This window comes from Gadus chalcogrammus, chromosome 4 (genome assembly GCF_026213295.1).
Source record: "Gadus chalcogrammus isolate NIFS_2021 chromosome 4, NIFS_Gcha_1.0, whole genome shotgun sequence".
NCBI lineage: Eukaryota > Metazoa > Chordata > Actinopteri > Gadiformes > Gadidae > Gadus > Gadus chalcogrammus.
The window spans coordinates 19,432,998-19,451,770 of record NC_079415.1 but is presented as its reverse complement, the minus strand read 5'-3'; the positions used below and the strand labels follow the sequence as shown (position 1 = coordinate 19,451,770).

At 46.5% G+C, this 18,773-nt stretch overlaps 1 protein-coding gene and 1 long non-coding RNA gene across 2 annotated transcripts; one reads left to right on the top strand and one right to left on the bottom strand.

Moving 5' to 3' along the window:
• Positions 1 to 5,002: 5,002 nt before the first annotated feature.
• LOC130380923 (uncharacterized) lies at positions 5,003 to 6,678 on the top strand. Its single transcript, XM_056588354.1, has 2 exons — positions 5,003 to 5,192; positions 5,784 to 6,678. The coding sequence occupies exons 1-2, from the start codon at positions 5,089 to 5,091 to the stop codon at positions 6,676 to 6,678; spliced, it is 999 nt and encodes a 332-aa protein (XP_056444329.1). The 5' UTR covers positions 5,003 to 5,088.
• Positions 6,679 to 6,929: 251 nt separating this feature from the next.
• LOC130381794 (uncharacterized) lies at positions 6,930 to 8,372 on the bottom strand. Its single transcript, XR_008895466.1, has 3 exons — positions 8,259 to 8,372; positions 7,541 to 7,663; positions 6,930 to 7,317 (listed from the first exon to the last, which is right to left on the bottom strand). It is a non-coding gene; the product is annotated as an uncharacterized LOC130381794 (long non-coding RNA).
• Positions 8,373 to 18,773: the final 10,401 nt, after the last annotated feature.

Here is an 18,773-nt window from a genome sequence, read left to right as displayed (position 1 = left end):
GATCCACAATGCATTGCGCGTCCGTCCCCATTAAAGTCAATGGGGATCACGCAACGGACGCATGTAGTGGGCACGGGGCGTTACGCCCCGTGCCCACTACCTCCTTCAGTCAACGGAGGTGGGAAGGCGTTGCTGACTGATGGGGGAGTAGTCTTTGAGGAGGCATCCGTCAGCCAATCAAATCGCTTCGCCGGGTTCTTCCCGCTACTTCCTGCTTGTTGCGATGCAAGATGACCCGCTTTCCCGCTTTCCAGTATCGTCAGAGCCCGAGTCGCGTCACAGTGCTTAAATTTGCAGACGCGATCTGATTGGATGACGGATCCGTCGCTGCCGAAGAAGTTGAAAATTTTTCAACTTCTTGACTGAGCCGAAGGCTCCAACGGAACGTACGGATCCACAATGCATTGCGCGTCCGTCCCCATTAAAGTCAATGGGGATCACGCAACGGACGCATGTAGTGGGCACGGGGCGTTACGCTCATACGCATGACGATTAGCCGCGTTGCCCAATCAGCGTTGAGCTTCACCCGACGTCACTGGCAGAGAGTAGTGAGCTTGGACAGAAGCATACGGCCGACATCTTTCTTTATTCTGTGTGGAAATAGTAACATAGTTACGCCATTAAATGCTTTTATGGAAACATTTTTAGCAAGAAATGTGCATTTTACTTTCATAATGTTCGCTCGGTGAATGTGAAGGATGTTTAGTTTGATAGTTATGACGAAGAGGGAACGCTCCGTTCACTTGCACGGACAGAGTCTCTGGTTACTAAGCAACCTCAACGTCTTGGCGGACTATATATCTGCTGATCAACACTACGAATGCTGGAAACACACCAGACACACCATGTGAAGTTATTCAACCCGATTATTGTTATTTATATCCGAGATTATTTAATCTAACCCGATCTAAACTCTATCACCCAAACACGGCGGCGTTTGGGTTTCCTACCTCGGACTCCAGCGCAGCCATGTCCATGGCAGCCACGGCCGGCAACTTTCTTTATTCTGGGTGGAAATAGTAACATAGTTACGCCATTAAATGCTTTTATGGAAACATTTTTAGCGAGAAATGTGCATTTTACTTTCATAATGTTCGCTCGGTGAATGTGAAGGATGTTTGGTTTGATAGTTATGACGAAGAGGGAACGCTCCGTTCACTTGCACGGACAGAGTCTCTGGTTACTAAGCAACCTCAACGTCTTGGCGGACTATATATCTGCTGATCAACACTACGAATGCTGGAAACACACCAGACACACCATGTGAAGTTATTTAACCCGATTATTGATATTTATATCCGAGATTATTTAATCTAACCCGATCTAAACTCTATCACCCAAACACGGCGGCGTTTGGGTTTCCTACCTCGGACTCCAGCGCAGCCATGTCCATGGCAGCCACGGCCGGCAACTTTCTTTATTCTGGGTGGAAATAGTAACATAGTTACGCCATTAAATGCTTTTATGGAAACATTTTTAGCGAGAAATGTGCATTTTACTTTCATAATGTTCGCTCGGTGAATGTGAAGGATGTTTGGTTTGATAGTTATGAAGAAGAGGGAACGCTCCGTTCACTTGCACGGACAGAGTCTCTGGTTACTAAGCAACCTCAACGTCTTGGCGGACTATATATCTGCTGATCAACACTACGAATGCTGGAAACACACCAGACACACCATGTGATGTTATTTAACCTGATTATTGTTATTTATATCCGAGATTATTTAATCTAACCCGATCTAAACTCTATCACCCAAACACGGCGGCGTTTGGGTTTCCTACCTCGGACTCCAGCGCAGCCACGGCCGACAACTTTCTTTATTCTGGTTGGAAATAGTAACATAGTTACGCCATTAAATGCGTTTATGGAAACATTTTTAGCGAGAAATGTGCATTTACTTTCGTAATGTTCGCTCGGTGAATGTGAAGGATGTTTGGTTTGATAGTTATGACGAAGAGGGAACGTATGGAGTCAGAACAGTCTCATTATTAATGAATGCACAGAGAAGGATTCAAAAATGTATTTTGTGATTTATATATAAATTACTCTCTTCTCACAAATACATTTCCATTCACACACAAATGGATATCGGCATGTATAAATGTAAAATAAATCCATAAACAAAAATAAGTTTCACAAACATATTTCTGATCCACACACAAATATGTCTTGTTTTAAATAAAGGTAATATAAATCCATAAATATATTAATTTAAAAAAGATTTGCAATTTTCATCAAAAATGTATTTGGATGTTGTTACATTTATGTACAAACTGTTAAACTTGAATTTACAAGACGCTTTTCATTTGTGAGCTTGTTTGCATTTGTGTGTGAAACTGTCTGCATTTATGTGTGGATTTTTGAGACTCTCCTGACGTCGCTAGATTCACAAATGCATTTTTTTCAACAAGGAAGTCTCTGTAGCCAATCAGATGCCTCCCTCGTTTTCAGCCAATCACATGGCTGCAGTTCCGACCTCTGAGTCCAGCCTCCGAGCCTCCCGGTTCTCTGTCAAATGTCTACTCTATCGGAAAGAACATGGTTTTTTGAATGATCGTACATAACAATCTCTAGGTGGTGAAGAAGTAAATGCTGCGTCACGACACTTTTTCCATCTAATTTCGACTGGGTTTTGGGATTATCGGTGCCGTTAAAGTAGTAAACGGCACCGACGTAAAAACCCAGTCACAGCAGTCATGTGGTTGACTGAAAACGAGGGAGGCATCTGATTGGCTACAGAGACTTCCTTGTTGAAAAAAATGCATTTGTGAATCTCGCGACGTCAGGAGAGTCTCAAAAATCCACACATAAATGCAGACAGTTTCACACACAAATGCAAACAAGCTCACAAATGAAAAGCGTCTTGTAAATTCAAGTTTAACAGTTTGTACATAAATGTAACAACATCCAAATACATTTTTGATGAAAATTGCAAATCTTTTTTAAATTAATATATTTATGGATTTATATTACCTTTATTTAAAACAAGACATATTTGTGTGTGGATCAGAAATATGTTTGTGAAACTTATTTTTGTTTATGGATTTATTTTACATTTATACATGCCGATATCCATTTGTGTGTGAATTGAAATGTATTTGTGAGAAGAGAGTAATTTATATATAAATCACAAAATACATTTGTGAATCCTTCTCTGTGCATTCATTAATAATGAGACTGTTCTGACTCCATAGGAACGCTCCGTTCACTTGCATGGACATGGACTCATCTAGGCGCGTTAGGAGCGTAGGCGCGTTACGGTGCGGCCACACCAAACGCGTTACTCGCGTTAGGGGCGTCAAAATTCGGCATTTTTGCATAGGGAACCATTGGTATAGGCGCGTAGACGCGTTACATGTGATGAAGCGTCAAGTTAGGGGCGTTATGCGCGTCAGACGCACGTAATTACGCACGTAAACGCAGTAACGCGCCCAACGCGCCAACGCCCGGAGTTCAGAAATCTGAACTTTCAACGCTCCAACGCGTGACGCTTGGCCGCGATAGCCAATCAGCGTTGAGCTTGACCCGACGTCACTGGCAGAGAGTAGTGAGCTTGGACAGAAGCATACGGCCGACATTTTTCTTTATTCTGGGTGGAAATAGTAACATAGTTACGCTATTAAATGCGTTTATGGAAACATTTTTAGCGAGAAATGTGCATTTTACTTTCATAATGTTCGCTCGGTGAATGTGAAGGATGTTTGGTTTGATAGTTATGACGAAGAGGGAACGCTCCGTTCACTTGCATGGACATTGGACATGGACTCATCTAGCTGCGTTGGCGCGTTGACGCGTTGGAAGCGTTGAACCGAGTAACCACCCCACAATGATCAAGCGTCAGGTTAGGCGCGTTAAGGTACGGCCACACCAACCGCGTTGCTCGCGTTAGGGGCGTTGAAAATCGGCATTTTTGCATAGGGAACCATTGGTCTAGGCGCGGTACACGCGTTGAAGCGTTGAAGCGTTGCGTTGGGGGCGTTAGGCGCGGCAGTTGCACGTAATTACGCACGTAAACGCAGTAACGCGCCCAACGCACCAACGCCCGGAGTTCAGAAAATTGAACTTTCAACGCTCCAACGCGTGACGCTTAGCCGCGGTAGCCAATCAGCGTGGAGCTTGACCCGACGTCACTGGCAGAGAGTAGTGAGCTTGCACAGAAGCATACGGCCGACATCTTTCTTTTTTCTTCTGGGTGGAAATAGTAACATAGTTACGCCATTAAATGCGTTTATGGAAACATTTCTAGCGAGAAATGTGCATTTTACTTTCATAATGTTCGTTCAGTGAATGTGAAGGATGTTTGGTTTGATAGTTATGACGAAGAGGGAACGCTCCGTTCACTTGCATGGACAATGGACTCATCTAGCTGCGTTGGCGCGTTGACGCGTTGGAGCGTTGAACCACCACACACTGGTCAAGCGTCAGGTTAGGCGCGGTACTCGCGTTGTCCAACGCGAGTAACGCGGTTGGTGTGGCCGCACTATTACTCGCGTTATCCAACGCGAGTAACGCGTTTGGTGTGGCCGCACCGTTAGGAGCGTATGCGTAGGACCATTTTTGACACAAAATGGTCAAGCAACATTTTAGGTGCGTTACGCGCGTAAATCTTTACGTGGGTACGCGTCTGGTGTGTTCGTACCTTAAAAAGTAAAAAAATTTAACTGCGTTTGGTGCGTAGGTGCGTTGGGCGCGTTATTTAAGTGCGTAAAACGTGTCTACGGTGCGGCCACACCAAACGCGTTACTCGCGTTGGATAACGCGAGTAACGCGCCTAACGCTTGATCATTGTGTGGTGGTTTAAGCTTCCAACGCTTCCAACGCTTCCAACACGCCAACGCATCTAGATGAGCCCGCCCATTTTCTCCCGCTCATTCTCTTTCCAAAGCTCCACAAACATGAAGGCTACCACCATCGCTGCGCTGTATGAGTTGTGGAAGTTGGAAGAGAGAAATAAACCCAAACGCCGTCGTGTTTGGGTGCATGAGATCATGCGTAGGCGCTCAGAGCTGGGTGAGTTTCACCACCTCCTCCAGGAACTCCGCCTGGATGACGGCCGGTTCAAGCGGTATTTTCGCTTGACTGTCGCCATGTTCGATGACCTGCTAGCCCGGGTTGGTGCCATGATCTCCCGTCAGGACACCAACTACAGGCGCTCCATATCAGCGGCGGAGCGCCTGTCCATCTGTCTCCGGTAAGTTGCGGTTTCATAGGCTAATTACTCTATTAAAATCAGCACATTCTGTAGTCATATACTATCGGAAAGTGCATTCATCTATTTCCAATGTGTTGTTTATATTTGAGTAGTGACCCGTTTATTCAAGCATCGTGTACTAGGCTCACCCATGGCATAGGCCATTTTAACATGAAAGGCAATATTCATTGAGTTAAATTCAACACAAGGCAAACGAAAGCGTGCTGACATGACATGGTGGTGATATGAGTTGCTTTCCCCATTGCGCCTACCTGCTATTCATTTTTCCTGTCAATGCTCCACCCAGTATTTCAACCTAAACGCAAATCTTCATACATGCATGTCACCAGAGTTTTATACAAACAAAATAAAGAAATGCATCATGGCTCAAAATATTAATTAATATTATACTATGTGAGTAAATTCCACATTGATCTCCTTGTCATGCTTTTGAAAGTAAAATAAGCTGATGCAAATCCACTGTAAACACTAGTCAAGAAATTTACCTGTGCAGTGAGATAATTGGCCTACAGATTTGCTATACAACTGAAATGATCAATAAGGCTAAAATAAATAATTCATGTGTTGCAGATTCCTGGCTAGTGGTGATTCGTTTCGAACGATCGCCAACAGCTTTCGGGTCGGGGCCTCCACCGTGGCTTCCATCGTCTCGGATGTGGTCACGGCTATTTGGGACTGCCTGGTGGAGGAGTTCATGGCTGTGCCCACTGCAGAGGAGTGGAGAGTGTTTGCAGAGCGGTTCGAGGAGCGGTGGAACTTCCCTCTCTGCTGTGGTGCCATCGATGGGAAGCATGTAGTTCTGAAGGCCCCTGCGAACTCCGGTTCGCAGTTCTTCAACTACAAGGGAACGTTTTCCATCGTTCTCTTGGCAGTTGTCGACGCAGACTACTGCTTCCGGGTCATCGATGTGGGGGGCTACGGGAGAACCAGTGATGGAGGAATTCTGGCCAACTCTGAGTTTGGTCAGGCCCTCCACGCTGGCAATCTCAAGCTCCCTGCTGACAGAGCACTGCCGGGGGCTGAGCACAGAGGACCCCTGCCTCATGTGTTTGTAGCGGACGAGGCCTTTCCGCTACGGACCAACCTCATGAGGCCATTCCCCGGACGCCTCCTCCCACGTGAGCGGCGCGTCTTCAACTACCGTCTGTCCCGGGCTCGGTTGGTGGTGGAGGACGCATTTGGCATCCTCTCCTCTCAGTGGCGGATCTACCGGAGGGTCATCGAGGTCCATCCTGAGCTGGCAGAGAGATGCATCAAGGCCACCTGTGTGCTCCACAATTTCCTCCGCAGAACAGCACCAACAGCAGCAGTGAGGGAGTGCATCCCGGGTGGTGCGGTGGAGCCTCTGCCAGGGCTGGGGAGAGTGGCTGCAAACAACGCCGGGAGAGAAGCCATTCGGATCCGCGAGACCTTCACCTCCTACTTCTCTGGAGAAGGAACCGTCCCGTGGCAGGACGACATCTAGTGCAGTGCACAAGCAACCCCAAAACGGCTCTTTTAAGAGCCACCCACACAAAACAAAAGCAGCAATTCCTTCATTATTATTAAGTTGTTATTACAATTGTTATATTAAGTAGCAAAATGTATGTGTATTTGTGTCCGTGCATGCTAGATCTTAAAATCACTCAGAAGAGTTATTAAAAATATTTTATTTACAAAACGACTTACAAAACAACATAGAACATTAATTATAAATGTAAAACAGAACACAGGAACAAGAACATTAACATCTTCCTAAAAAATAAGCTGTTTGTGAGAAAGGATTTACCTAACTAACTACCTTTCTCACAAACAGCTTCTTTATTAGTCACAGCAGCCCAGTTCTTTCCCTGGAGAGATTGTCACCACCACTCTTGCTAATAAGCAGGAGCATGATTAGACGGGTTCCAAATTAAGGGTGAATTGGGTGGCGTCAAATATGACCTCGTGAATTTGGAATTTCACATACTCCTTTGCGTCTGGTGGCAATCTCTTCAGGGAAGGAAGCCGTTTAAAAACTGTGCGTCTGCACACAACTCCCCATCCCTCTGCAGGGCCTGGAGGATGGCCTCTTGTATCTGGGTGTTCCCATCTGGTACCCCGCTGGCTCTCTTCCTCCTCATCCCTGTATGAAATGTAAAACACCATAATTTGTAAGTGAGTGCAATACTACCTTCACAATTGAAAAGCCAAAACGTTATCAATACACCTGTTTAACCTGCATGTGTGGTTGGTTGGAAGTGACAATAATCCGTTAACAGTATTCATATCAGTTAAAGCTTAAACGGTTAGCCATAAACATAGTTGACCCCTGAAATTAAAGCTATACAACTTTGTCCTGTACATACCGCTCGGTGGTCTTGGGGCAGGGGCAGGGCCAGCGGCAGGGACAGGGGCAGGGGCAGGAGTAGCAGGAGCAGCAGCAGCAGCAGGAACATAGACAGGCTCCGATTCATTTCCCGACAGCTGATCTGTTATTGAGTAAGAAGTCTTGGGTTTTTTTTGGCTTGGAAGATATAGTGATCTATATTACAGCACATTAAAGATGGAGACAGAATCGTGCAGCACTATAAACCTTTTCTCAATACAGAATGTGGCCATAATGCAGAAGCTGTATACGTATACGTTCACAAGTCTCTGCAGCCCCGTCATCCTCGATCTCGACCTCTTTCTCTGCACACCGAGGAAGGTTGCTGCTGGTCTCCCTCGGTGTGACAAAGGGGTCGAGGAAGGACAGGACCGCAAAGAACTTCCATTTCTTCCCTGTCCTTGCCGCTGACCCGCTCCTTTTTCCCTCCTCTTTCTCCCTCCTTTTCTCCCTCAAGTACCTGTCTCTGAGGGATTTCCATTTCCTGCGACAATCGTCCACTGACAAGAAAGTAATATACATATTAAGTTGTGTAGCCTGACAAGCGGGATAGTCTGTTGTAGTAGTATCACTTTATATTAGTGCTAACTGGTGCTACCGCTAACCGGCGCGAACAGTGCTAACTGGTCCTACCGCTAACCGGCGCGAACAACCGATAGCTGAAGCCAAGCAATATACAAATTATTCACTCAACTTACCAGGAATCCCCGTCTCCTGGCCCGACGACCCACGCCTGCTCCTTTTTAATTCTGTCCCTGTACGACACCAACGTGGTGTCGTACAGGACAGTTTGACCGCACACCGCCACGATAAGTGCGTCCTCCATTGCTTCTTTCTGCTTCTGTTCTGTCTCCCGGTGACTTCGGGTCAAGCTCAACGCTGATTGGCTATTCAAAATTCAAAATTCAAAATTCAAAAAAACTTTATTTGTCCCCAGGGGGCAATTGAGGGCACATAACAGCAGCATTACAAAGGACAGGGCCATGTCCAAACAAAAACAAACAAACAAAAACAAACAAACAAAAACAAACACGGCTTCACCAGTCCATGTGGGGAGGGCACAAGCCCGGGTGGGGGGTTTAGGAGGAGTTGAGGAGGTGAACAGCCTTGGGAACAAAGGTTGCTTTTCTCCTCTGTGTCCTACAGCCGAGGCAGCGTAGTCGGCGCCCTGAGGGGAGCCACTCAAAGGCGGGGTGTAGAGCGTGTGAGGGGTCCTGCATAATTCTTTTGGCTAACCGGAGTGTTTGCTGGTCGTGGAAGGAGGAGAGAGTTCTTATTGAAAGTCCAATTATTTTAGAGCAAACTCTGGCCGTACTCTCCAGGCGGTTTCTGTTTTGGAGGGTGATGGAGTGGAACCAGCAAGTTATAGAAAATGTACAGATGCTTTCAATGAAGGAGTAATAGAAAGTAAGCAGTATGTTTTTGCTGACTCCAAAGGAATTTAGTTTCCTTAAAGGACAATTCCGGTATTTTGAACATTGAGCCCCCTTTCTGGTTTGTTTAGGATGAAATAGAGTGGGTGACACCGAAATTTGAACTATTAGTCCTTTCTCGGGTATTTGGCTCATTTTGAATCGCTCCTGCCTGCTTCACAATGGTTGTCTGTGTGCATACACAAACCTGTCAACCCAGCAACCCTAAACGTTCGTTTTCAAAAATGTGCAAGTAACCGAGTGGTTAGTGGCATTCGTGAAGTTTAAAAAAAATATATCGGCGCAATATATGGTTTGTCGTGTTTTATTGCACATTTATCGCCAGTTGATTTCAGTTGGAAGACTCATTACTGCACGATGATATTACTCCGCCGAACCGGAAAGGTGGGCTGTTTACGTTGGTTTGAAGTCTTGTACCGTGAGCACTTCGGATTAGGGAAAATCACATAGAAAATCACTGAAAATGGATTATGAAAGGTGGCTTCTGGAGGACGCACTCGATTTTGACGGCAGAGGATATCGTTTTGAACCAGAATTCACCCAAGAGGAGCTACGTGAGATGGAGGCTAGGGCTACGGAGGCGCCTGAAGCTCCGGCTGAAGCGGTCCCCCCAGGATCACGGGCGGGTGGTGTGCCTGTGGGAAGTGCAGGCAGATGCCGACGGAAGTCGAAAGTAGGTGCTGCACGGAGTGGGACCTTGTGCGGAAGTTTATATATGCGGTTGTGAGGTATCTGAAAAAATAGTTCAATTTAGCAACTAACACGGATGGAAAACATATATTGCGCCGATATTTTTTTTTTAAACTTCACGAATGCCACTAACCACTCGGTTACTTGCACATTTTTGAAAACGAACGTTTAGGGTTGCTGGGTTGACAGGTTTGTGTATGCACACAGACAACCATTGTGAAGCAGGCAGGAGCGATTCAAAATGAGCCAAATACCCGAGAAAGGACTAATAGTTCAAATTTCGGTGTCACCCACTCTATTTCATCCTAAACAAACCAGAAAGGGGGCTCAATGTTCAAAATACCGGAATTGTCCTTTAAGAGATACTTCCGCTGATGACACTTCCTAAGGATCTCTTCAGTGTTGGAGGAGAATTTCAACTGGCTGTCGAAGATGGTGCCCAGGTATTTATATTCCTCCACCAGCTCCACCGGCCTCCCGTGGATTGAGATGATGGATGCTGCGGCCAGCTCTCTCTGCCTCTTAGAAAAGGTCACCACCATCTCTTTGGTTTTACTCACTGTGACGGCCCTATGGGAAACCTGGGCAAGTTCCTCTGCTCCTCCCCAGGTCTCTCCTCTCAGGTGGTTCCAGATGGGCAGAGCTGCCCAATCAACACCAATCAGAGGGTGGCAGATAAAAGGCTCACCAGTCTGCCCATGGCTCTCTCCCTCTCCAGACCCATTATTTTGGTTAAACTTTCTGTCTGTCAATAAATTATGGTTAATTTTCAGTTAAACCTTGGTGTGTCTCCATATTTGTTATGGCCAAGAGCCGGGCCGTGACAAATTGGGGGCTCGTCCGTTTGAATCAGGTAGTGGTAAGCATTTTTTGTTGAACTCAAATCGATTGATTTCGGTTTTTGTTGATTGTGTGGCTCCCAGGTGCCTTGATTGGTAGGGGCACACTTGATTACTTGGGTGTACCTCCTGTGACGTTCCTTTGTTGAAGGAAAGGAGGTGTCACTTGTTGTTCTTGTTGTTAAATTAATTGATTCGGGTGGCCAAGAGGCTATTGGAAAGTGCACCGCTGTGTGTCGTGGTAAAGCCTTGATTGGCATTGGGGAGACACTCTGAGGTTTGTTAAGTTTAAATATTATTGATTAAATTAAACTTGGTCTACTTTGTTTTCTGCTCGGTGTCTGGACGAGAGAGGGGGAGCATTTGTTTTGTGCAAAATTCAGGTAGTTTTCATTTATGCTTGATATGTAGCCTGGAGCAAGACGCAGTACTAGGACTCACCGTTGTGCAATTAAAATTGCGGGGCTTCCCTGTAAGGTTACGGCTTCATCCCTTTGGGTGTTGCTGAGCGCTACCAGTAGTGTTGTGGTGACCGCGGTTAGGAGCAGTTGTCTCGGGGGCACATCCATGTGCTTGGGGGGAGGCGCCAGCGTGCTGGTCTTCTTTCCCGATCCATGGGCTTCAGTGCGTAAGTACCCGCTGCCAGTAGCCACATGAAGACTAGGGTTGAGCTTAATAAGATTTTTGTGTAGGTAGTTAGAGGGAACGCACCGTCTACGAGGTGGTTAAGTGCCTCTAGTGAGCAGCGGAGAGTCTTGGTCTGCGCTCTTGGGTCCGTAGGCATTCTGCAGTCATGGCTGGCATAGAAACATTTTTTGATGCTCCATCTGAGGAGTTATTGGAACGATTTACAAAGGCTCAATTATTACAAATCGCTGAACATTATGGCATTGCAATAACTGGAAAGAAAAAACAGGAGGTTAAGGAATGTCTCATAGCAAATCTGGAGAAAGATGACATTTTGCAAAGGTGCGCACAGGTTTTCTCTCCCAGTGTTGCAAAGGGGCTGCCTCCGCTTGTGTCGATAGTCCCTGGGTTAACATTTGACCAACAAAAAGAGCTGATGTTGATACAATTGGAACATGAAAAAATGAAAATAGATAAGGAATTGGCACTCGAAAAAATTAAAATGGAAAAGCAACTAGGTGAAATGGAGTTGCAACGACGAAAGCTGGATTTGGTTAGTGCGGGTAAACTCTCTGGTGATTCCGTGTTTGATGGGCATGGTTCACTTGAGTCTGGTGGTGCGTCCTCGCGTCCTTTTGATATTATTCGTAACCTGAGCCTTTTGCCCAAATTTAATGAAAGAGACCCGGACACATTTTTTTCTTTGTTCGAGCGTATTGCGGATACACAGGGTTGGCCCGTCACTGAGCGAACGTTGATGTTGCAGTGTGCTTTCACAGGAAAGGCTCAAGAGGCATACGCAGCACTGAGTAACACTGATAGCCAAAGTTATACCAAAGTTAAGGCTGCTGTGCTGAAGGTATACGAGTTGGTGCCAGAGGCATACCGTCAGCACTTCAGAAATTGGAGAAGAGGGAAGACGCAGTCACATTTAGAATTTGCACGTGACTTGGTGTTGCACTTTAATCGCTGGTGCACTGCTTCAGAGGTTGACAACTTTGAAAGTTTGTGCGACCTGATATTGCTTGAGCAGTTTAAGACTGCAGTTCCACAACAGATTGCTACGTACGTCGGTGAAAAGGAAGTTAAAACAGTGGCTGAAGCTGCTGCGCTAGCAGACGACTACACCTTGACGCACAAGGGTACGTTTGGAGAGCCTCGCCCTTATGTTGCTGACTCTGGGTTCAGGAGAAATATCCCTTTGTTTGAGATGCAGCCTGCTGCTGGTCTAGGTAGAGTCGTCGGGTCAGTATACAGGAGTGATCATAGTGCACGGGAGGTTGACAAAGTTTGTAACTATTGTCACGAAGAAGGACATTGGAAGGCAGATTGCCCTGCATTAAAGGCTAGGCACCAGGTATTGTGATGAGTTGGTTGGTATGGAGATGAGTTGGTTGGTATGGAGATGAGTTGGTCGGTATGGAGATGAGTTGGTCGGTATGGAGATGAGTTGGTCGGTATGGAGATGAGTTGGTCGGTATGGAGATGAGTTGGTCGGTATGGAGATGAGTTGGTCGGTATGGAGATGAGTTGGTCGGTATGGAGATGAGTTGGTCGGTATGGAGATGAGTTGGTCGGTATGGAGATGAGTTGGTCGGTATGGAGATGAGTTGGTCGGTATGAGGTTGGAGGAGTGGCTGGGTGCAGACGCGTAGGAACTGGGCAACAGTTTTTTTTTAAATTTTATTTAGTCAATCCAATAAATTTTTTATTAGATATATTAAACGTTACTATGATTAGTAGAGTTCCATTGGAACCCTTTTCCTATGGGGGGGGGGTGTGACGGCCCTATGGGAAACCTGGGCAAGTTCCTCTGCTCCTCCCCAGGTCTCTCCTCTCAGGTGGTTCCAGATGGGCAGAGCTGCCCAATCAACACCAATCAGAGGGTGGCAGATAAAAGGCTCACCAGTCTGCCCATGGCTCTCCCCCTCTCCAGACCCATTATTTTTGGTTAACCTTTCTGTCTGTCAATAAATTATGGTTAATTTTCAGTTTAAACCTTGGTGTGTCTCCATATTTGTTATGGCCAAGAGCCGGGCCGTGACACTCACATTCATCTCAAGGCATGAGCTGTCGCACCACTCCACAAACTCCTGGAGAGCTGATCCATGCTGCTGTGAAGGACCTGAGAGCAGGGACAGGAGAACTGTGTCGTCTGCGTACTTCACCAGGTGACACTGAGGCTGTGTGGATCTGCAGTCATCTGTATAGAGGATGAAGAGCAGAGGTGAGAGCACACAGCCCTGAGGGGAGCCCGTCGAGGTGTGTCGGAGAAGATGTTGTTGACCCGGACTCTCTGTGACCTGTCGGTTAGAAAGTCCATTATCCACCGGATGAGCTGGTCGTCTAGATGGAAGTAGGAGGTGAGTTTGTTCGCCAGGATGTGGGGCTGTAGTGTATTGAATGCAGAGGAGAAGTCAATAAACAAGAGTCTGGCTGATGTGTTGGGCCGCTCCAGATGTTTGTGTACAGTGTCAATGATGAATGCTTTTGCGTCGTCCACACCTCTGCCTGTGCGGTAAGCATACTGTAGTGAGTCCATCAGGGTGTCGGTTACAGTGAGGATGTGTTTTTCTAATTTTTCTATCGCGGCCAAGCGTCACGCGTTGGGCGCGTTGAAAGTTCAGATTTCTGAACTCCGGGCGTTACTGCGTTTATGTGCGTAATTACGTGCGTCTGACGCGCGTAACGCGCCTAACTTGACGCTTCATCGCATGTAACGCGTCAACGCGCCTATACCAATGGTTCCCTATGCAAAAATGCCGAATTTTGACGCCCCTAACGCGAGTAACGCGTTTGGTGTGGCGCTGCATTAGCGCGTGTAACGCATTTATGCACATAAAAACCAATGGTTCCCTATGCAAAAATGCTGATTTTCTACGCCTCTCACGCACGTAACGCGTTCAGTGTGGCCGTACCGTTTTACGTTTTTACGTTTGGGTGTCCTACTCTCCTCGAACTCCGACAACAAATACAGCGCAGTGATGCTGGTGATCTCAGCCATGTTTGTGGAGCAAAAGAAAAGCAGCGGGGGAAAATATGTTTTGGGCAGGCTCATCTAGTTGCGTAGGCGCATTAGGCGCATTAGGCGCATTAGGCGCGTTAGGCCCGTTGAACCATTTTTGTGACACACAATGATCAAGCGTCAGGTTAGGCGCATTACGCGCGTAATGCGTTCAATGTGGCCATACCTTTAGTGGTACAAGTGTAGAAAAAAGTTATTCTTATCCGTCTGACGCAGAGCGTCCGTGGACAGGACAAAATTGCAGCATTAACCAATGAAAGTCGTCGGCAGGGGGTGCATTTTCAGACTACACTGGGACCATCCAAGCAGACCATTAAAATACATTGAAGGACACTTGCGGCATGTTCATGCAATAATTTGGGGGGAATTCGGTTGAAGTAAGTAATTTAATTTGACATAATGTAAGATACCCAACTCCATCGTGTAGGAGGCCCTCTTGTCTACTTTCAAGACTCCAAAAAGTAAAATTTTGCTTGGATGGTCCCAGTGTAGTTTGAAAAATGCACCCCCTGCCAGCGACTTTCATTGGTTAATGCTGCAATTTAGTTCACATTTGAGTTTACGACTGCACAAATTTTGTGCATGTTCACAGATTATGAAACACGGGTGTGTGAATGTGTTTTGCACCAACTGCGCTGCAATGATTGTAGCAAAAGTGTCAAGTGCATGACTCTTTGAAGTTGTGATGCACAGAATAGGATTTGTGCATTTGTAAAAAAGGACTTGTGAACTCGTAGCCCCTGTTTTGTGTTTACACTGGTTGAAAAAATATTTATTTTTGACTTTAGTGCACACATGTTTACGACTTCAAATTTGCTGTTACCCATTTATGACTTTAGTTTACACATGCTAAAGTCTTTTGCTACAGTAATACCTTCATAAACCCCAGCAGGTGAAATTTTGCTCAGCACACTCACCGGTGCAGAGCGTGATGGATGGTCTTAAATTCACCACCATGAGTGTACGTGCGTTTTATTGGAACACATTAGCTTCCAGCTGATGATTAGAGTGTCCAGCCAGAACAAGCTCTCTCTATGCACTCTCTCTAGCATGGAGGACGTCTGAAGCAACAAGCAGCAACGGTGGCAATGCTAGAAAAAAGCTAAAAAAATTCGGCAAAAACTCTTGGAATGACATGTGCATCTATACTTTGGCCTATATTGGACAAATAACCCTTAGTGGGTTTTTATACAGGACAAATGATTAACCTTGATTTTTTAAAAGACTTACCTACTTCATCAGAACAACAACTATTATATAGTTGTAAAATGTTATTTTTGTGAGCTGTGAGTTTCTCAAGACAAAGTAACAAAGTGAAATGGTAAAACACAAGAGTTGTTTTTTATTTTTGTCTTGGCCTACGTGCACAATTTTCATTTCTAATAGTTATATCAAAAGACACCAACACTGCAATATTGTCTAATTTAAAATGTGGAATGTAGGCTCTGGCTTATTATAATAATCAACTGATGAAAATTAACTGGGGATCTATGAGGAGAATGTAAGTTGCAAGTACAGCGTAGGCTACTTGTTTTATAGTGGTGTTAAGATTGATTTCTGTTATTTTATTTTGCACGGTTTTGCTGTGCATGCAATACAATGTAAAGTTGTGTTGTTTGTTTTCGAGCTGTTTTGCTAAAGAGGCTAATGTAACTAACAATAACAATGACTAGCCAATGAGAAACGGGAACGCTTTAAGCGCTGCAAGCCAGGAAATTATGTCACTGTAGCAAGGTAATGAGCGCGGGGAGACCAGTTTCCTTTGTCCCTTTGTTGGGAGCTCTTTTATATAATAAAGCAAACTTAAGACAGGCTCCAAAACTATATCAGAACGGTCGAGATCCATGCGCGCTCTCTCTCTCTCTCTCTCTCTCTCTCTCTCTCTCTCTCTCTCTCTCTCTCTCTCTCTCTCTCTCTCTCTCTCTCTCTCTCTCTGGTAACGTCTCTCTCTCTCTGGTAACGTCTCTCTCTCTCTGGTAACGTCTCTCTCTCTCTGGTAACGTCTCTCTCCTACTGCAACAGAAAGCAGGCACATAGATACACATTCCCTGATTGGACCTGATCGCGGGCACCTGCTCGCAACCAGGTCCAACCCCCCCAGCCGATCCGGTGATTTCCAAACCGTCCCCTACCTCCCCCTGCAGGCCAGACGTTGCACGTCCCCCCCCCCACAGTCACGTTCTCGCTAGAGCAGGTCGGGCGTACCGGTGTAACCATCCAAATGGAGCGCAGCATCACTGAACTCTGTATTCTCTCAGAATCCTGAGTGGGACCAATCAAAAGGGGGAGATTTCCCCAGTTGCAACTCTTGCGGGTGGTGTGTGAGGTATCTGGAACACACCACAATGCGACTCAAACGCCATCCGGCCATCCGAAGTCCCGCCTCCTATCTTTCTGACCAATAACGTGTTACGAGAGCAGCTGTTCTGTTGTGAGACGAGGACCAAGGTATTTTGGTGTGTTAAGGCCTTAAAGGCTGGATTCCACCGGAGGCGTACGCGCCACGGCACGGCTGCGCCGCGGTCACCGCTGCTGATCGCTTCCACTCTAATCAATGCGACCATTTCCACCGGGCGCCGCGGAACGTTTCAGCAGCGTCCCAGGAGCGGCGTGCCGCTCCGCGGCGCTATCTTTCCGTCCAATTCTATTTTTGCCGCGAGCCGCTGCTAAATCGTGTCAATTTCGACATAGCAGGTCGAGCCGGGCAGGAAGTGAAAAGTAAAAGAGCATAGAGCATAGAGCATCCGGTCAATTTTCAAAATAAAACACAATACTCAGCTCATGTAACTTCACATCAACATTATTACGTCATGACCGGTGGCACCAGGTCAGCAGTCAATCAATCAAAGCGTCTCAGAGGGTCGGCAACATGGACGACGAGAGACTCATTGTCGAAGTTCAGCAACATGAAGTCATTTATGTACCAAATCATCCTTTTTATAAGGAAAATGTCAGAAAGGACAAAGCGTGGCATTTAATTGCAATAGTTTTGGGAGTGGAAGGTGAGTACATTAGGTTTAGGATTATCGCGTGATCTCGTGATCTCGCGATCTCGCGTGAATACGGCTCGCTCGCAAAGCAGCGCTACGCTGCCGTTACGCGCCCGGTAGGAATGGACGCAGGGCAGAGGACGCAGCCGTTCCGCGGCGCAGCCGTTCTGCGGCGCGTACGCGTCCAGTGGAATCCCGGTGTAAGGCCCATTCACACCCTACGGTAAATACGGATACGGACAGTTTCGTCCGGTCCCGGAGGTGTTTCGTCCGTAAATGGGTCCGTCGCCTCTGAGCTTACGAATCCGGTGTGCTCTGGGAGAACTGGAGCAATGCCACCGGAAATCGAGGCGGCAGTATAGAGTCAAAAGTCAGACCATTCGCGAAAATAGATAGAGTCGTATAATATCTGATATGTATATTATATATATATAGATATATATATATATAGTATTTGACGTTTTGTACTTATATTATACTATATACCTGACATTTTTATTTTATTGTTTATTGTTATTGTTCCCCTGCTTTGGCAATGAGTTGCAACTGGTCATTTAACAACATTTTGAGGAGATAATCTGTGGGTTGGTGAGGGGTGTCACATGCCACCGCACACTTTTTGCACTTTTTTTTGCAGATTTCGGATGACGCAAAGCAAAATCATCGCTACAGATGTCATGTTTGCGATTGTAGATGCCGTTAATTTGTGAAACGACAGTCACTGCCCTCTAAAGGATTTATTGCGTAACATCCATAACAACGCTGAAACCAGACGGAGGTATGAAGGGTAGCTCCGGGGGCAACGTTTGGGGCGACAGACGAATTTCGTCCGGATCCGGAGGTATGGATCGGCCTTTATTCCACCGGAGGCGTACGCGCCGCGGGAAGGCTGCGCCTCGGTCACCGCTGCTGATCGCTTCCACTCTAATCAATGGGACCATTTCCACCGGGCGCGCCGCGGAACGTTTCAGCAGCGTCCCATGAGCGGCGTGCCGCGCCGCGGCGCTATCTTTCCGTCCAATTCTATTTTTGCCGCGAGCCGCTGCTAAACCGCGTCAATTTCGACAGAGCAGGTCGAAAGCCATAGAGCATCCGGTCAATTTTCAAAATAAAACACAATACTCAGCTCATGTAACTTCACATCAACATTATTACGTCATGACCGGTGGCACCAGGTCAGCAGTCAATCAATCAAAGGGTCTCAGAGGGTCGGCAACATGGACGACGAGAGACTCATTGCCGAAGTTCAGCAACATGAAGTCATTTATGTACCAAATCATCCTTTTATAAGGAAAATGTCAGGAAGGACAAAGCGTGGCATTTAATTGCCATAGTTTTGGGAGTGGAAGGTGAGTACATTAGGTTTAGGATTATCGCGTGATCTCGTGATCTCGCGTGAATACGGCTGGCTCGCAAGGCAGCGCTACGCTGCCGTTACGCGCCCGGTAGGAATGGACGCAGGGCAGAGGACGCAGCCGTTCCGCGGCGCGTACGCGTCCGGTGGAATCCCGGTGTTAAGGCCGATATATGCTCTGTTTTAGACTTAACGCGTAAGCACGTAAGATACATAACCCCCCCTTGCGCGGTAAAATATCCCCCCTTACGTGCT

Coding starts and splice junctions, on each gene's coding strand:
- LOC130380923 (XM_056588354.1), top strand. CDS start 5,089: ATGTTCGATGACCTGCTAGCCCGGGTTGGTGCCATGATCTCCCGTCAG. Junction 5,193..5,783: donor CGCCTGTCCATCTGTCTCCG/GTAAGTTGCGGT, acceptor CATGTGTTGCAG/ATTCCTGGCTAGTGGTGATT.